General features: G+C 39.6%; 1 protein-coding gene across 2 annotated transcripts in view; it reads right to left on the bottom strand.

The window, feature by feature from the left end:
• Positions 1-694: 694 nt before the first annotated feature.
• acsf3 (acyl-CoA synthetase family member 3) overlaps positions 695-20,291 on the bottom strand; it is a 44,195-nt gene continuing 24,598 nt past the window's right edge. The window contains exons 8-11 of one of the 2 annotated variants that reach the window (XM_061742001.1): positions 7,236-7,370; positions 5,161-5,272; positions 1,750-1,907; positions 695-1,377 (exon numbers count right to left, since the gene is read on the bottom strand). In XM_061742001.1, the coding sequence (XP_061597985.1) occupies positions 1,793-1,907; positions 5,161-5,272; positions 7,236-7,370 (362 nt within the window). In that variant the 3' untranslated portion in view covers positions 695-1,377; positions 1,750-1,792. The remainder of the gene's footprint in view (positions 1,378-1,749; positions 1,908-5,160; positions 5,273-7,235; positions 7,371-20,291) is intronic. The other variant, XM_061741992.1, reaches the window with a different exon arrangement.

Below are 20,291 nucleotides of genomic sequence, written 5' to 3'. Positions count from 1 at the left end.
ATAGCACTGCTCTCTTAATCAGGTCTCTGGTGACTATGGGTGGACGAGTGGGAGTGTGTGTGTGTGTGTGTGTGTGTGTGTGAGTGAGCACAAGGTTGTGTCGGCTGGGGGTTGCACTTGTATATCTTTCCATCTTCAGCTGTCTGGTTGTTCATCATGACTGTTTATCTCAAACAGATTTTAGTGCTCTCTTTCTGTTCCTTGACATTCATAGTACATCACTGTGCATCTTTATTTCTTTCCTCAACTCTGTAGCCAGCTCTTGTTAAGACTTCAATCTCTCTAACAATACTCTGTATTTTTGCCCTGCACTTTTTTTTCTTCCTTTATCCTCTCTTTTCTCCTATTCTATCCCCGGCAGCGTGCCAAGGCTTATTCAGAACGACTCAGTCAAGTTGCTCCGGGTGTCTTTGAAATCTGTTGTGACTTGCGATGAAGACAGAAGAGGCAAGGGATTGCAGAAATTGAGATGGGAAAGGATGAGAGGTGAGAAGAGCGAACGGGCTGAGGAGGTTAGTCAGGCGGAGTGCGGGGCATCCAGCTGTGGTGTTGTGCCTTGCTGAGAATCCCCCCCTTCAATCTCTCGTCACACCTGTGTACCCACAGCTGCATCAGCATGCACACACTCTCAAGAGGAAAAAAGTGAGTGGTTTATGGAAAAGTAGCAAACAAAAATAATTCCAAAACAATTCACTTCCAGTTTTGACTTTTTAATTTTCTGATTGAGCTGTTATTTCAAGTGCATCGGCTCAGTGACTGGAGCCTCATTCACGTCATCATCACAATCACCCTCCAAGTCCATCATTCTTTTTCTCCGATGTAGATTTAAATAAAAGTTATCATTAGTTATAATAACACCGTCCTACTATTGAAATATCACGTTTTTGCTGATCAAATTACTTCTTTTAATTAATAAAACATCAATATTCCCACTCAAAGCACTCAAGGTAATGCTAAGTTTGGGCAATTATATTAAAATAGATGGTTCATACAAACACAGAAATCAACAAAAATATTAACACCACTTTGCTTAAACACTCAATAACTCCCTTGTTTTATATATATATATATATATATATATATATATATATATATATATATATATATATGTCTCATTAGGAGATGGCAGGCCTGAGAGCTCTGGGATTGAGACATCAGCAGCAGAACTTTTAGGTCATGTGGGTTGTGGCATCTGGAGGGCTTCTGCTGCAACCACTGGATGATCAATCCGTCTGTGATCAGGGCAGTTTATAGCTTGCACTGAAACAGGACAGGTGTTGGGGAGAGCTGCCGGCGATGGGTGCGATCAGTCTGAAACATACGTGTCACAGGAACGTCCGTGTAAATGCCAGGACTGAAGGTTTCCCATCACCTCACCTGTCAGGGTTTTTAATGATGCCGCTGATCAGTTTATTTAGGGGGATACAAAACTAGCCCTTTCACCTCATTAACTCAGATATATCTACAGTTCTGCTGAGTACTATTGCATTATACATCATCCTTGTCCTTTCCTACACACTGTATGAGTTTAACACAGCATATAATATGCTACTGTACATGCATATATTAAACAGTGGGAGCTACAAAAAAATAATCTTTTTTTCCTGTGCTTGGGAGGAGATTTTGGTGCCTGAAGTGATTTCATCATGAGGAGTCTAACCATTATTTTTCAATCTTTCTGCACACTCATCACTAATGTTCACCTGATCTGGAGAGAGCAAACAGGGTACACTAGAGAGGGACACACACCTGCAGAAACCTGCACGTTGTCAGACGTAACAAAGTTGTGCAGTCATGGAAAGAAGTGTCGCAGGAGGTCCTTCTTGTTGACTTTACCCATCTGATTCCTCGGCATCTCCTCCACCAACACCAAGCCTGTAGGTATGGTGTACGGCGCCATGTGCTCTCTGCAATAAACAGGAATGTGCATAGACCAAAGACTGTTTAGATAGGAGATACAAACATGAACCAGACATGCAAATCACTGGTGGATGCAACAACACAGATGGGAACACACACACATGTGCAAGTGCAGATGCACACACACTCAAAAGAAAAAAGGAAAACAAAAAAAACAATTGCAAAACAAAGGCTCGCCCTGTGGCAGAGTCGTCGAGATACGGAAAGAAATGTCCTTCATACTCTCTACAGCTCTCCTCCATAATATCCCCTTTTTGCTTCCAGACACCAACATTCCCCTTCATACTAAGCAATATAATCACTCTGAGAAGAACCACCCCCCCAAAAAAATAATAAAGGGAAAAACAGAAGGCTGTGATAATTAAAAGTGTTTTATTTTTTCGGTTTTCAGTGGTTGGCTGTTACGTCAAGTCTTGAAGCCTGGAGGTTTTTTAATTATCTCCTAATCTGGTTTGTTTGTTTGTGTGTTCTTGTGTATACCTCTGTTGTGTGAGGCAGCATAATGACTCACGCGGCTGCTGTCGAACACTCCTTTCAGCAGATGTCTCCGTCTCTCTGACTCAGTGGGTAAAGTGTGAGTATATGTGCATACGTACATGTCTCTGAAACAGGGCTCGCTCGTGTCACCAACATCTCGAGGGTGGCGTGTGTGTGTGTGTGTGTGTGTGTGTGTGTGTGTGTGTGTGTGTGTGTGTGTGTGGCAGCATGGCACACGGGGGGCAGGATAGAGATTCAGACTGACAGCTGAAGCCAGGGCACTGAAGAGTGAGCATCCATCTACTTGTTTATGTCTGTTTTTATCTCCCTCTGTCTCCTCTTCACTCTGGGCTCGGTAGTCTGCTGTGAGATGGCACTGCCTGAATGCTCGCAGGACGACCGCCTCCAAAACCTGTGTGTACGTGTGTTAACCTGGATCACAGGCAGTGGTAGTAATCCACCATCCTGGACCAGAAGGTCTCATATCCAAACTTCTATATCACATATATCACTCACATATGGAGCTGTCAGCCTCAACACACACATGAACTGCACTCCATGGCATTCAATTCATGATTCATGACTAGATGACACCAGTGGGTTGTAAGTTTGCAAGACAAAAAGGGATGTTGGGAAAGTATGGAGATATTTGAAAGAGGACATTTTATGACAAGGCTTAAAGCTAGAAAAGAGGATATTTCTAGGGCGAGAACTGCACATCAACAGCGACTGTCTGCTGCAGACAAAATAAACTCCACTGACATTTAGAAAGGGAGGGAAAAATGTTAGCTTGTAGGAAGAAGCCCTCCATAACAATTATCTGTTGTTTCCTCCACAACGCCCTTTTTTTTCCATCTCCTGCTTTTCTTTCTGCCCCCCTCATTAGTCCATCTCTGGCCTCTCTTTCTCTCACATCCTTCCATATTGATCCGAGGACATAAGGGCCAGTCACTGGGGATACGTGAGCCAATCTGCTCAGAGATCTGCAGAATCTGAATTAGTAGCTTTTATTTGGTTAGAATAAGTCTGAAAATAACACTGTTTACTTGAGTAACAGTGAAAATATTGAACCAAGAAAGGGTCAGTAGTGCTCTGGAAAAAAAGAGGTATCATGCTCTTTTGGTGTTTTGCTTCTGTGAACTCAAGATGATGGATTGGATGAAAGTTATTTGGGTCACGGTCTCCTCTGGTGGTATGAGTTTGGAGTCCACTTGCAACCATAAAGCACTTTTAAAGGTGGTAAGCGTTAACCTTCCATGATACTCAGTACAAGTACAACGATTAGACTTAGAAAAACCAAAAACCATCCTTTTAGAAATCAAAAGATAGATTATATTCCAACAAACTGCAGTTCATTGCAACATATCCATGTGTCATCTACCTTAATAGTTACCAAACACGGCTTAGTCATTTATAATACTGGGTGAAAGAATTTTATAACAATCGAGAACTGTTTGTTCCCCCCAATAAGTGAAAAATATAGTAAAATTATAACCTAAATTGTGAACTGAATCCATTTAATAAAGTTCTGCGCCTACAAGAAAGGAATATATATGAAGTTGTTACTTGCTGGATGAAAGTGCACTGCAGTAAAAGTTGAGTCAGGTTCACATTTTATTTTTTTTTAACTAAGCCACATGCGGTATTTATTTGAAATGATGTCCATATCAACACATTACACAGGTGTTATATTCTGTGCATCAGCATTACGATGCACTGGGGTCCAAATGATGAAATTTAATTATCAGATGGTGTACGGGAGGCTCAGTGTGAATGTTTCTATACTGCATTTCTTTACTGATTTGTTGTGACAGCGTGTACCAAGCGACCGTCGTTCTGCAAAAACAAAACGGATGTAGATTCACGCATCTGCTGGAGACCATCATCTCAACACTGAGGTCATTACATACGATATGTGATTTTTCAGTACTTGTTTCTTCTTTCGTAATAAGGATAACCTTGAACTATAATCTTGAGCACGAACACATTCACATCAAACATGTACAATAAAGTGTTTTTTTCCTTTTTTTTGTACCCGAGAGAGGAAAAACTCAACTAATTAGGATGCTGCTAAAACATCACACAGCTGCAAACGTTATAATTTGGTTCTTCAAAACCCAGCACGGTACAAGAAAAATATTGTAAAAAGGAGATCTTAAACGTCAAGTGATGGAAATTTGAAGAAAACTAGTAGATGTAAAGTTTGTGTTTCACATTAAAACCTGTGGGATGACACAGTGACACTTACTGCTCTGAACAAACCTGCAAGCTCTGTTCTAAATGCTGAAATTGATCAGAGCTGTTTATAATGTCTTTTGCAGTCCTTAAAATACTCTTAAAAGTGCTTATATTTAAAGAAAGGTAAGCCTGTGGCGACACACTCATCTTCGCCACCAACTGTAACACCTCATGTCATTAATTTCATGGGAAGTTACATTATAGCTAATGAGGATATTAATGTAGTGTACAATTTGACGTTTTTTGCTACACTTTTCAATCTTTTATTCACTTTTCTGTGACATAAAAACATCTTGACACTGTGTGCAGCTTTGAGAGAATAATTTTATCTCTATATGAGTGGAAAACTGGATCCAATCAACTCATCTAACTGGCTTCTGATCACCCTGTAGCCCATAATTATCACCGCCCAACAAAACTTGAGCATAGTTTGGAAAACAAAAGTGTTTAATGCAACATTTAAAGGGATTTAAACTCAATTTAATATTACGGGAAAAAAAAAGATCTGGCTTAAGGAAATAGTACCTCGCCCAGGTCTTTAATTCTGGCAGAGTCATCTTCTGCCCCTTCTCCAGCTGCACCACAGCAGTCACTTTCTGGCCCCATGTGGCATCTGGGGCCCCGATCACAGCAACATCTAATACATTGAAAAAAAAAAAACATGAATAAAAATTTCAAAACAAATGGATGATTGGAAAAACAGGTATATCAAGCTTTTAGGTGATTTTATACTAAGTGCCTCGTCTTTCCCAGCTCATGTCGTTGTTGTATCCACATGGCTGTGGTGATGAGTTTATATTTATGAAGGCACGGTAACATCTGGATATGATAGAACTATATCAGTAGTGCAGATATTCAAAATTTGGTTGGAAAATGGGAGAATATTTTAGTTTTAGATCACTGAAGACACTGGTAGATAATTATAAATCACTTGAGATTATTTATTTAATTTTGTCAACCAACTAGCGAAGCTCACAGAGATTGACAAAATTTGGCTCTGTGGGACAAACCTCCAAAAACGTATTAATACTTTAAAAAAAAAGTATTGTGGTGCAAAATTTTGCAACATCCTATTAACATTGTAGAAGTACAAACACATTGTTTTTTGGGAAAATGTCATGCAAGGTGAGTTAGGGTAGAGCGACTCTTAAAATGTACATTTTTTAAATTCTTTCATTGGTCAGCAAAGACAGCGAAACCTTCATTTTGTGCTGGATGTTTCCCTCAGACTAGGCGCTTCGGACATTAACAGATATAATGGGGTTAAAATGCTAAATGCTATATCTTATGAGGTGGTGGCTTCCTTGATGTCAGTTTAACCTCTAAGGGCCCGATTTACTAAGATCCTAAATAAAGAGTACTAAATTGCGTGTGCACTGAAAAAGTTTGCGCGTGCTGTTGTTGTGTGTTTTGTGGGTGATCAACTAAGATTGCGTGCGCAATTGATAACAGGTGCAAACCTCAGTATTTAAATGAGGTGTTGCGCGTCTTACGGTTTGCGGCGCAGACTTTGCGCCATGGAGAGTCTGGATGGAAAGCAGGATATAGTCGCAAGCGCAAAATGAAATTTGACGAGTTGGAGTTAGAGATATTAGTGGAAGAGGCAAATTGTTGTGCCGTATTCAGCACCCCTGCCGTGAAAAGCACCCCCTCGTATATTCAATGATAAGTAGACCAAGAAAAAAAACAACACACTGACACTTCAATATATTTATATATACACACTCACACAAACACATACTTAGGAGTTTATATTATATATATTTACAAATATTATGGAAGACAACACAGTAAGCAGGCTATTAATTAATGACATCAATAACCATTTACCCGATTTTTGTTATCTGTGACTGTGATTGTGGGAAAGTATGACTATTGTGGAATCCATGAGCGCATTTAAACATGAATCATTAACACAAAACTGGACACTAAACAGAACGTGACACGGAATGAGAATATCATTTTTGTCAGACGAGGGGGTGCTTTTCACGGCAGGGGTGCTGAATACGGCACAACACCGGGGTATGACAACTGCAGAACAAGTATAGGCGCACAATAGGAAACACTTTTTTCTCCATGAAAACACGTGATTTATTTATTATCACAAATAAAAAAATGAATGTGCCTCCTGTGGCAACCTTTTGCTGAATAATACTCGATTTAACATTCAAATAAAATATTTCTCCTTTTGCATGTGGAGATTAGCACCTTCCTTTCGAACGTATTAAATACAGACGCAATCACAATCCCCGCAAAAACTTTCAGGCTTGGTAAATCTCATTGCGGGTGGTAAATGGAGATATTTGCATATTCCCCTCCCAGTATTTAGCGATTTCTGGCGGGTACGCCCCATATTGATTATTCATCAGGGCAAAAGTACTAAATGAATAGCGTGTGCTATTTTGCTCATTTGAGAGGCACAGTCCTCTTTGCACGCTGTTAGTAGATCAGCTGGCACTTTGGTTTGCGGGTGCTGTCAAGTTTGCACACGTTTTTACGCACGCAAACCTTTAGTAAATCAGGCCCTAAGTGTGTTCCCTGCAGAATTGAACATCAAGCTCCCTGCTTTCCCAGCAGAGTAATCATAACAATATTCTCACCGATGATGTCGGGATGAGCCAGCAGGTGACGCTCCACCTCGAGAGCACTGATCTTGTAGCCACCGCTCTTTATGATGTCAACACTGGTGCGGCCCATGATCCAACAAACGCCGTCTTTATAGGCCGCCGTGTCTCCTGTAAGACATAATACATCCACACATGGAGAAAAGGACTGGTCAATAAGTAAAAGAAAAACTATGCCTATTTACAAGAAAGGGAGATGGAACAACTGATTTAAAACTGATTTTGGAAAATAAACCAGCTGCTTTTTGGTATTTCATCCACTTGGACAACAGTGAGGAGCAAATTAATTAAATAAAAGAAGCAAAAAACACTAAATATGTATGTACATAATATCTATTTATACCTGTGTGGAATACTAAAGAACGGAGGGCAAAATAAAGGTAGGTATGTTTGTTTGAGATGGAGAAAGTCAAAGAGCAGTGGATGGAGGAGTGTTTAAGATCCCCCGACATCCTCCAGACAAACCCCCACCCTGCACGCACACACACACACACACACACACGCACACCCATAGGTGTCAGGGGGACAGGTGCTGCGGGAGGATGAGTACAGGATGTGGGATGAGGGGCGCAGCTGGTCCTTGGGACAACAAGCAGAGGAAATGGGTCAGTATGGATGAGCGAAGAGAGATGGAGGGAGAGAAAAATGGACAGAGGAGAGGGGGAGAAAAAGGGCGAACATGAAGATGTCCTCTTAGATTATTACAGGTGGTGTATTCACCGCAGCTGGAACCACGAGGATGGATGTATGCGACACTGTGATGAAGTTAAGCAGGTTCTGCAGTTGGAGGCCCGAACTCAGTGGTGAGCATCATGGGTGAAGGCTGCAGCTGAGGGGGGAGGCGAACTAGAGCAGTTCGCCTGTATCTGGAGTTTTAAGGGTTTTAATGAACCGAGGATAGTTCAGACAGCAGCCTCTGATGTCTAATAGATAACTAATATTAGAACAAATGATAAATCACATCTTCATACACATTCATCGTGGCAGCCCTTCCATCCTGTTTTGTCTTTCTCTGGCGTGTTTTTTTTCCCGCTGCAGGTTGTTGGAAGGCGGGGGTTTAACCTTTCTAACACTCATATACTAAACATCCTAATGTGTAGCTGCCGCTGCCCGATGCAGACGTGTGATAATGTTCCCTCACTAATTCCTCTGTGCCCAGCAATGTTTTCCAAGCTGTTATTTCTTTTGATCATGTTTTATCATTGATAGGGATTAAGGCTGGTGGGGGAGGGGGTGGGATCGACTTTGTTTTTTACTCTTAAGCACTTTATCTGCCTTTTATTGTACGAAAAGTGCTACATAAATAAAGTTTGATTTGATTTGATGCTGCTGACCTCGGAACGACTGATACAGCTAGTTAAACTGTGTAGGGACCAATTTAAATACTGGTCCACCCACATAGGCTATATAGGTTAATCAGAGAGTCATGGAGATGCATTTGTATTTATGTCAATATGTTCCAATTTTATTTATTTATTTGTTTTTTCGGGGAGCAGAAGATAATAATAAAGATAGCAGAAAAAGCTGTACAGCTGAGCAGATGATAACAGTGTCTATAATTGAAGTTACCAGTGGCTTTAAAAATATATTCCTTTAAAGATATAATAAAAAAATCCAGTGCTAACTGGGCAATTTGGTTATTTAGCAATGCAAATTACTTCTTCTATCGTAGCTCGTTGTAGTTGCTTTAAAATTGATATATTACACTTAAAATTCCCTTTTTCTGTGACTGAAAGCATGTATTTAGGTGTCTCAACTCACTATCGACTCTGGACCAACCCTGGCACTTTGTTTGTAGCTGGTTTAAAAAGAGGTTTAAAAATATCTAGACAGTAGATTCATCTGGGCCTTTTAACTTTATTTACACCTAGTTTTAATTTCAAAGGATGCTGCATTTGCTGCATATTGGAAATAGGAACTATTTAATTCCTCCTTTTGCTTTGCTATTGACGAGCTTTGCTAATGAGCAGTTAAATTGTTTACTTCATAAAGAAATTAGATAATAATGTTCTAATAGCACTTCAATGTTTTACATCCTGAATATGAACTTTCTGATATACATTATTCGTGTTCCCAGGTCAAACTTGGAAATTACAATTTTTCAGTTCATATTAAATAGTTAATCACTTGCGGTGGTTTGACCAGTAATATAATAATACAAATAAATAGATAAATTCAAAAAAAGGCAACATTGATGAAAAATAACCAACATGAAAGCAATTGAAAAAGAAAAAACAAAAACAGAGGAATGGAAACAGATGAAACACTTAAGCACTTTATTTGGTGAATGAATTAAAACGTGACTTTTGATTGATACATAACCATACATTGCTTTTATGTTGCTTTGGCATTCCTGTCAGTGGTCTTAACATCTTAGGCCAGTTCAACCATAACAAGATTGTGTCTAAAAGAAGTTTATCTATCTATTGTTCGTGGCTGAACTTTAGACAAGAGAAATGCAAGTAAATGAGAATATCAATTCCTGTCAAGTGTTTTCAAGTTTTCAGTATGGTCGTGCAAACTCAGTTTAGTGTTTGTCTCAGGATAAAAACTGTACTCATATGGTAATATGGTCAAAGGCGTTTTAGTGTAATTCATGTCCAATTTTAAATATACCGGTACATGACAGCTCAAAGCGATTGGGAAGATCTAAACAAAAAGAAAGGGGGTTGGAGTGAAGTAGATTGGCTCACTCCCCTCCAAAAAAGCCAGCTGCTATGAAATTGTTATGCTCTGTTATTTTATCTCTGTGGTGTTTTGATGAAACCGTGTTTTAGATGTTAGTTTAAGACCTCAAGAAATTACTTTAACTTGCGAAAAAAGGGCAAAATTCAAATTTTTTTATCGCTGTCTCAAAATATCAGGCAAACTGAGAAAAAAAACCAACACAAAACAAAACATGGATGAATTCCCAAAAATAACCCAGCCTACAACATCCCAAGACACAACAAATACAACAATACACGCTTGAGTTACCTGTTACCTATCGCCACACACGAAGCAGCCTCCCTTATTTAGGCCATCCTGCTTTAATCGACCATGTTGATCAGCACCATCACTGGTAATTTTCTTTCCATTTAAAACTTAACAAGACAATTGAAAACTATATTTTCCATGTTGTTGGACTATTCTTTCATTTTTAAGGAGATGCAGTTCCCCAGCAGGACACTAATCTCTTCTACAGGAAACTGAAGCGGTAGCTATTTGCACAAACTATGAATTATGGAGTTAATAAAAGAAAATGATGGCACCTGCCTTGACTCAAATCAACACAATGACGTATACAGGAGAGCGATTGTATTTTAATGCTGGTCTGTTTTTAGTGCCATCATTCGTTTGTCCTCTATTTCATCATTTAATTTAATTTTTTTCCCTCTTCTCTAACCCCTTATCCCTCCATCCATTTTACCCATGAGCCCAATGTTCAGTTTTTTCCGCTTCAGTGTCAGCCAAACACAAAAAATGCTTTTTTTTTTTTAAAGTCTCATCCTTACCCTTCAAATTTTCCTCTGTACCTCTCAAATATGTCTCATTACATCTCCTGTTTCCTTCGCTCCACCCATCTTCCTGTCTCCTCTTCCCCCTCTTGCTGCTCCACCTCAGCATCAATAGAGGGCCCATCTGTTCCCATACATCATGCACTTCATTTCAGTTTATTAGCTGGGATAAATCATAAATATTTCATTATACATCACGGGCGGCTGTCGCCTGCACACCGACAATTTATCACTGCTGCCCTCTCTGCCGGCTTGCCACGGCGGCTATAAGCTTTCCAGTCTATTAAACAAGATTGATACAGTGTGTAAATTTAGATATTGGGAATTTCTTCACAGACCACTGCTCCGCACTGATAGGCCAGTGTAACAGAGGAGGAGAGGGAGGATGGCAGAGAGGGAGAGAGCAGAGGGGGGAATAGTGAATGCATTCGGGTGTTAACACTACCATCAGGGTATTTACAGTCACCTCCACATTAGCATGAGGGGCAGAAGAAAAAAAAAACCAACAAAAACTGTAGGAATAATTTGGTTATAGCCATGTAGCTCTCGTGTCATGCTAACAGATAGATAGAAAAGAGCCATTTACATGCACATTGATAAGCTGTTTGTGTGTATGCACATGCTGAAACAGATAAAAGAAAACATAAAATCCCTCCATCTGGCTGCAAATGTTTGAGTGTAAAGGGAGGAAACTGCATTATTGAAGCATCTTTTGACAAAAGGCTTGGGAAAAAAAGGAAACACTTAAACAACACAGTTGACTTGAGTTTGAAGTACTTATACAGGACTCTTTGACCTTGTCTCTTTGAGGAGGAAGGAAATAACGAGGGATAGAACTGTATGTTTGGAGAGACGCACAAGTGGGAATAGAGAACGAAGCGCGCAGACTGATAAAAGAGGAAAGAAGGGCAGGAGAAAGATTGTTGAGAACTGTGTTACTGGGACGCGCACGCACACGTTTGTTCTCGCGCTCACACATATACTGTATGTGCTCACACATAACAGACACACAATCACTACTTCAGGCATCAGAGACTCTCTGCCATTATGTGTTATGGCGTCTGAGGCAGATATGGCCGAATGGGTTTCTTAATTAAAACGATAAGAAGCCTAATTGCACTGGGCTTTCATCTCATTCTGAGGCATTAAAGAAAGTGAAGGCACATAGTGTGGAAAAAATAAAGAAATAAAAACAGATCAAGAATTCAACTGAGGATGCAGGGCAGAGAAAACTTGCCTCTGCAGAACAACGCCTAGGTTACAGTTTAACTGAAGAGACAGCAAATCAATACTAAGTTATTTTTAAGATCTTGTTTATAATTTTATTAGCAGGAAAAAGAAGTGTGTCATCAGCAGAAAAAGCGATTGATGTATTTGAACAAAAAAAAACAAAAAAACAACCTTCAGTCCTCCTTTTTTATTTTATGAAAAATCAAAGTTGTTGGCAGCATTCTTGAAATGCTTCGTGGTAAATCAAGGAAAACTGAAGGACACAGAAGAAATATGAGAACTCTTCTTTGACAGGGAGTCAGCCAGTTGAGGTAAAAGTTTTAATGCAAAAATTCATCATGCAGCATAAAATGACCACACGATCGCTTTGGTAACTGGGGGGGATCATGCAACATTTCTGAACAACCGTTTACACCACAAACACATACTGACGTCCACATGTATGGTTACAACACTGAACAAAAATGTTAAAGCTCCTATAATTTACTATTTCTAAGTCTGTTTATCCTGTAGAAGTACTAGTTTGATGTAAACTGCAACTGCAAACAGCTCTGCTGCTATTTCGGCAGGGATCTGCTAAAAGAGCTGGTAGCCACAGCTAACTGTGATGGACATACTGTGGGCGGGTCACCGTCCGGGCTTCCCGGGCAAAATAGCTGAGCTCAGGGCGAAGAAAAAGAGGCTTCGAAACCCCTCTTCAGAATGGTTCATCCATTGTTTTTTAAAGTTCATGCTAGGAGTGCGGACCCAAGTGGCCCACACCACCTTCAAATCTGTCCTGGATTGTGTTCAGATCTTACATTGACTTTGGCCACTTGTGGTCTACCCTAATTTTCTTGGACTCATTTCAATGCATGGTCTGAATGATCTTTGAATCATAACTGATTTTGCTTCCTTTACAATACATCCACACTTAAAGAAATGCAACAACACTGAATGGATTATTGTATTTCTTTTTGGTCGGTTTTGATCGGCCGTCTCTTCATCTACTTCAGTTGGTGTAAAATACTGCTGCCCCGCTCCTTTAGTGGGATCGGAAATTTAAGTGCATCATTCAGGGTTTGGCATCACTCCACTAGCTTCCCGTCCACTTTAAGATAGATTCTAAGAATTTACTGACTGTTTTTAAGGTTTTAAATGGACTGGCACCAATTTACTTGTTTGGGCTTACAAATTTATATTCTCCTGTAAGAGGACTGGCATCCTCAGGCCAGATGTTCCCAGATCTAGACTTAAAAACAGAGATAAAAATGCTTTTTCAGTGGCTGGTCCCATTCTTTGTTACAAGTTGGAACTGCTAAAACTTTTAAATGGAACGGCTAAATTCAGATCTTTCCTCAGATCTTTCCTCAAATCTGATCTTTACTCTTTGGCCTTCAAATCAAACTGGAATTTGACATCTTTTCATTTTGCCGGTAAATCACTTTGGTGTTTAAATGTATAAATAAATTTGACCTTCAACAAGTTTGAGAATGTTTGCTGTAAAGATATTAAGGCAAGTGATGATACCACAGCATCCCACACTGATTAAAGCAGAGGGGTCAATGCATATTCTGTATGTGTAACTTAATTCTTTCAAACTTTTTACTGGACTACTGTAATTTTTTATTAAAAATATAAATGTCTACTCTGGAACTGCAGAAAATGTAATTAAATTACCCTTGTAGCAAAAACAGCCAAACAAAAACAACCACCTCCACTTCTTTCACAACTAATTGGCATGCACAGACTCTTTTGTTCTTCAGTGGGTGGGCCATCTCTGCCCATGCAGTGATTTCATAGGAGGATTTTCATATGGTGTCCAGGTGCACGTTTGTTCTGTGCTTGGATTCATTGAGTAAGCTCACGATTTTCTTGATTTCAAGACAATAAAGTTTAAAAAAAAAAGGATAAAAAAAAACCCCAAACCAACAAAAGATTTTTTCTGAGTGCTATGAACCTCATTGATTATTAGTTAATTCAGTTTTTCTGGTGGGCCCTCTTTGGTGTATAAGGACACTTTTTCTTATAACTACTTAACTGTTTATTGATCAGTTATGTATGACTTTTATATGTAACTATAGAAGATATAAAATTAATATATGATGCAACAAATCACTTTTAAAAATTGGAAAATCACAATATGAGGTCTTTAAATATTCAGTTGCGAGATCAGATGCAAAGTACTCTGCTTGGGGTTTAATACAGCTACGATCCCCCTGGATGCGCCAGGCTGTCGGCTCTTTTCCCATCAAAAGAACTGTTTGCGTCTGTCGCTGCGTACCCGCTCAACAGACAATCAGAGCTGATGGTGAAGAAGAGTGGGGGGTTCACTTGGTACCAAGATTGCAGCGAGTGAGGTACTGAGTTACAAATTTGACAAGATTCCAAAGAAGATGTGCAGCAATTTCAGTGCTTCTCATAAATCATTAATTGCTGTTGTTAAAACCATGAGTGCCAAGGAAATAAAACGGTATTGTGCGGTTGCCTGACACCACACAAATACAGAATAACACAAAGGCACACAGAGTCTGGACGTGTTGCTTTTCTTACACAAAAAATGTGTGAAAGAAAAGGGCAAAGTGTGACATCTGACAAAGGCCAGCGTAACAAAAACATTTCAGCCCGCTGCCGTCAGCGTCACCGTCAGAAGTGCCCAGAAAGGAGAGAAGCAACAAGAAGTTCACAAAAGCAGTTTGTGTGGAGGTGACAGAAGTCATTTATTCGTTGCCAGGATCCTCAATTCACCCAAACAGATGTGTGTTGCTGCAGAAACACAATGGAAGAAGTGCTTGCAATCTAATGTCATGTGAGTGCAGCTTTTATCCAAGAACCTTGTACTTGTTGTGTGTGCACATCCTATTGATCCTGGAGATGTGGCTGATATTAAGCTTTCAGTAAAAGTACATGTTTTTACTTATAAAATGAACCTGCACTATGGTCACATTAAAGGTCATTCTGCCTTTCAGCACGTAAGAGTGCTAGCTTAAAACATTTTAAACATTCAACAATGAATAAAGCCAAGCAAACAAGTCACGACTGCAAGGTTAAGTCAATCATATGTGTTGTGTGATTATACAGTCACTGCTGAAGGCTGTAGGATAAACAGATTGTACAGGCCATGACCCTCTGTTACTTTCTACTTTATAAACTTTGTTAAAATTCATAGATAGTTAAAAATAAATGCAAATGTAAACTTGGTGCTTCCTGAACTTCTTGGCCGGTAACCATTGGAGAAATAGTTGAACAGGATACAAGCTACCCATCTAGGACACCCATCTTTTTCACTACTGGAGACGGTTTTCCCCCTTTTTATGTTTCTGTACAACAGGAAAGTTTTGTAAAACTAGCTCAGATTATTTGATCTCACAGAAGAAGAGAAAGCATTGGGTACATAACAATGATTGGTTCAGAGTTCATCGACTTAGTAATGTATGACAACCCAACTGAAAACCCGCCATTTCAAAATATTAGCCATGATAATAACTGATCTGTACATTAGCCTTAAATAAAAATGCAAACACACATAACTGGACCAACAGCAAGCTTCTATTCAACCTGCTGCCGTCTTCTCTTTTGACCATTGTTGCTCAGTATAGGTAGGCTGCTCTGAAAATGATACCTGGGGTAAATGTTTAAAAAAAAAAAACGGTATTACTGTGTTCCACCTTCGACTTCACTCTGGCATGGCAATAAAAGCCTTTTAAAACCCAGTGCATAAAGTCTTAGAGGTGCTGTTTGTCAAACCTAAAGAGTTTGTGCATGCCTCTACACAAGCATCGCTGGAGAGCTGATCGAGAGCTCGATGAGGAGACGCTACTCCACTGCATGAAGGGACAAGTGGAGTCACAGTTTTTCATCACATTCAGCTCCTTCTCTCACGCTGAAGCTTAAATCTGAGCGCTCTCCATCACGGTGGAAACGACAGCCTTATCTGAGCAAAGATGAGAGAGGTCTAATGTGAGTCATGCCTCTTCTCAGAGTGACTGTAAACACTTAGCATATATGAATATTAATGTTCAACATTAAAGCTCCGATGCCTAGATGAAAGTGTTAATGAGGATAAATAACAGACAGCCAAGCAGTGAAATCTCGCGACTGATATTATTTATCATCCTTAACTTTTGTCACAGCTCCTTTTTTAGCAATTAATATCGTACAAGAAGGCACTTTGCACTTGGATGAGTGATCTAATTTGTTTAATATAATGCAATTAAAGGAGCTTGAATTGCTTTATGTTAATCTTTCTGATTATACCCACTGCTCGGTTGCCTTTTAGGCAGCAGATAACAGACAGAACTTGAGGATTGATGTCTGTCTCAGATCTGTCATGTTCATCAAGGAAACTCTTTAACTGCTGTTTACATGCACTAACTCTGCACTCAGTCACATAAACCTGATCTCAATCAGGAGACAAATCGACTCCAGAAAGCAGGCGGTGATTATGACGCCTGAACGCAGAGAAGCCACATTTCAAAACTTCGATTAGTGTTCCTCCTTCTTTTTTTCTTCTTTAGTTACAGTATGTAACAATAACATTGATCTATGAGGAAAAAATGTTTTATAGTATTGAGAAAAAAGTGAGTATTAGTGCTTAATCACTTTATAATTGCCTAATCACTCTCGATCAGAACAGATGAATAAATGTCAGATGAATATAAACAAAGAAGGAAAAGTAGTTCCATTTGTTTAATGTTTTCAGCAGGAAATTTGGGAACTCACTGGTTCCCTGTAGTTCATTGGCTCACATTAAGAGGCATTTTTAATTAGACTGACCTGCAAGCGGTGTTAATAAAACAAGGGCCACCATGTGGTGACATCTCAGCGGTAAATGTTACAGGAAGAGCTGATTTAAGCAAAAGTACGTGGAGGGAGGAGTAGATGTTGAACAAATCCAGCTAAGAATTCTGATAATGGAGTTAGGAGGACAGAGTGTGACTTCGGGTAAAATATGACATTGGGAGAAAAGAGAAGGATGAAGAGCAAAGAGCAGCTGGGAGCTAAAGTGCAACTCACAAATGACTAGTGATGGCTCTGCAGGACATGAGCTCCACTGCTGTGTGTTTGGAGAAACAAACCTTGCAGACATGAAGCTCACCTTTATAGCTGGGGTGTCGCCTCTCTGTGACACGCAGGCAGAAACAGACGCACGATTGCTCACACACACAACTTCCATCAAATGCGTTTTAATACTCATGCCGTGTCAAAACGAAACCTTTCAAGGATGTATTTAACAGTAAAATGTCCACAACAAAACTCTGCAACAATATAAAATGCTCAAAATATTAAAAAAAAAAATCGGGGAGATGACAAAACCTGAACTGAAATATACACCATCTTCCCAATTTTTTAACTATAGCTCATAAGGGATTTAGATGAGTCAGATTAATAGTTTTTTGGGGAGTAAGCCATTAAGAGTGTGAAACTGAGTTAAAATGACAACGATTAACAGTCTTGTTAACATTTCTACCCCTGAGCCTCTCCTACTTAATTAAATGAGACCTCAGATAAGGCCTGGCTAATAGTCAGCCCCCGAGCTCAAGTCCTCAACAATGCCTTCCACAAACAATATTCCTTATGCTTTACCAAAATGCTAAATTTGGAAATTGCTAAAGCCTAAAGTTCTTTTTCTTCTCATAAATCCTTCCTTATTCATGCATTCACAAATTAAAGAAATTAAGGGATCTTTCCAAGATTGCATTTCTACCTGGGAGGCGTACTGGCCTCTCTTGATGTACAGGCATGTAATAAACCCAAATTTGATGCATCACTTCTATAGTTTCTCTTCCTGGCTAGGTGTATTTACATGTATACACCATACCCAGCACAAAATCTTTCACGAGCTCATCGACTCTGACTGAACACTGCTTTTAGTTGTAGACACACTCCACTGCAGAACACAGAAGGAGTCTTAAAAAAGTGAGGAGCGATCAATTGGCTCAGAGATGTTTGTGAAGATGAGTGGAAGGAGAGCACTCGGGTGACAGCTTTGCTATTCAACTGCCAATCATGCTACACAGCACCTGCTGACTCTCCAAAAGACACCTCTTACCAGCTGAGAAATTATTGACCCATGCACTCATCTTCCTTCCGCACATGGAAAACTTGAATTCTTCTTAGGCCATTTCTTGGTCCTGGTCCTATTAGCTGTAGCCTTCACCTTTTCTTATCAGATTTCACCTTCCTCTTTATGTCAGCAACATATTCTCATCGACAGAACATTTTGAAAGTTATTTACATCCACCCTCAGTGTCATAAAAATAAGAAATGAAACATCTGCTAACGTAACTCACTGAGTATTTATACGTTTATCTCATGTAGGTGTCATATCTCTGCAGAAATAAAGCGATTTCAATCAATTTGTATAAAACACAATTGTGATTCATGGAGAAGTATACTACTACTACTACTACTACTGTCATTTAGCAGATGCTTTTATCCAAAGTGACTTACATCTGAGAGAACAACACAAGCAAGAAATCCCATAGGAGGGTCCAGCTGGATAAGTGCTGCTCAGACTGCTGAGTCCAGTTGGACTCAGGTGCTGCCATGCTATCTAACTGAAACATTTTATAAAATGAGATGAAAAAAAGGAAAAAAGGCAATCTCATGTTAATAGTCCAAAATGAATCGACATCCTACAGAAATGTTCTCATAAATATTCTCAAAAACTCTTAAGCTGCTGCATTTTGGTAACGTGGACAAACATATCAGTTACGCTTTTTCTTGCAAGACTGCAATGTAATGTTAACATATCAGTAGTGGATGAAAACATATTCAATTCAATTTTATTTATGTATCATCTATTAAATTACAAGTTGTCTCGAGGTGCTTTCCAGAGACCCAGAACATGACCTCTGAGCAACTATTACATAAACAATGGCAGGTAAAAACTCCCATCCCACTCCACCTTAAGCCAAACAACAGCGAGGAAAAACTCCCTTTAGGAGGGAAGAAACCTTGGATCATAAGGGGGGGACCCTCCTGCCGAAGGCCAGCTAGGTACAGCAGGACAAGGGAGATAGGAAAGAAAGGATGAAGAACAAAGAGAGGAGAAGGACAGATATATTGTCAAAGAAATCATTAACTGAGTGTCAAAAAGTCAGATACCTAAAAGGCAGAACTCATACTTTCTTACTGACCTGACGGTCAAATCCTGGAGGATGTAGGGAAGCGTGATACATACAGCTCTATATGGAGTTGAAAAGAGATCAAGCAAGAGTTGGCAAGTCAAGGAGACAGTCTGGCAATAAGACTAGGTGTTAAAAAGAAGGGTGCAGCGTGAAACAGGGAGCAGCTGTGAGGGTAAGACTGAGAGGAGAGTTAGGGAGCAAAGAGGACACTTCAGAGTCCTTCTAATACTTCTCTCCTCTTAGATAGCTACACCAAGATAGTTTATGTGGAAATGGCAGGCTTGTATGTGGAAGAAAAAGGGTATCTAGCAGAGTTTTTATATTACTGACTGAAGAAATACATCTCCTCAATGAAAATGCATGCTCTCTTCCTCTTTTTTATAAACACAAGATATCATGTACCGTAGTAAAAGATAATGTTACTAACATATACATATACACATATATATATATATATATATATATATATATATATATATATATATATATATATATATATATATATATATATATATATATACACACACACAGTGGGGAGAACAAGTATTTGATACACTGCCGATTTTGCGGGTTTTCCCACTTGCAAAGCATATAGAAGTCTGTAATTTTTATCATAGGTACTCTTCAACTGTGAGTGATGGAATCTAAAAAAAAATCCAGAAAATCACATTGTATGATTTTTAAGTAATTAATTTGCATTTTATTGGATGACACAAGTATTTGATCACCGGTTTGAACTCGTTACCTGTATAAAAGACACCTGTCCACACACTCAATCAAACAAACTCCAACCTCTCCACAATGGCCAAGACCAGAGAGCTGTGTAAGGAAATCAGAGATAAAATTGTAGACCTGCACAAGGCTGGGATGGGCTACAGGACAATAGGCAAGCAGCTTGGTGAGAAGGCAACAACTGTTCGCGCAATTATTAGAAAATGGAAGAAGTTCAAGATGACGGTCAATCTCCCTCGGTCTGGGGCTCCATGCAAAATCTCACCTCGTGGGGCATCAATGATCATGAGGAAGGTGAGGGATCAGCCCAGAACTACACGGCAGGACCTGGTCAATGACCTGAAGAGAGCTGGGACCACAGTCTCAAAGAAAACCATTAGTAACACACTACGCCGTCATGGATTAAAATCCTGCAGCGCACGCAAGGTCCCCCTGCTCAAGCCAGTGCATGTCAAGGCCCG

Source organism: Cololabis saira, chromosome 2 (assembly GCF_033807715.1).
Source record: "Cololabis saira isolate AMF1-May2022 chromosome 2, fColSai1.1, whole genome shotgun sequence".
Taxonomy (NCBI): domain Eukaryota; kingdom Metazoa; phylum Chordata; class Actinopteri; order Beloniformes; family Belonidae; genus Cololabis; species Cololabis saira.
This window is presented reverse-complemented; position numbering and strand designations above follow the sequence as displayed.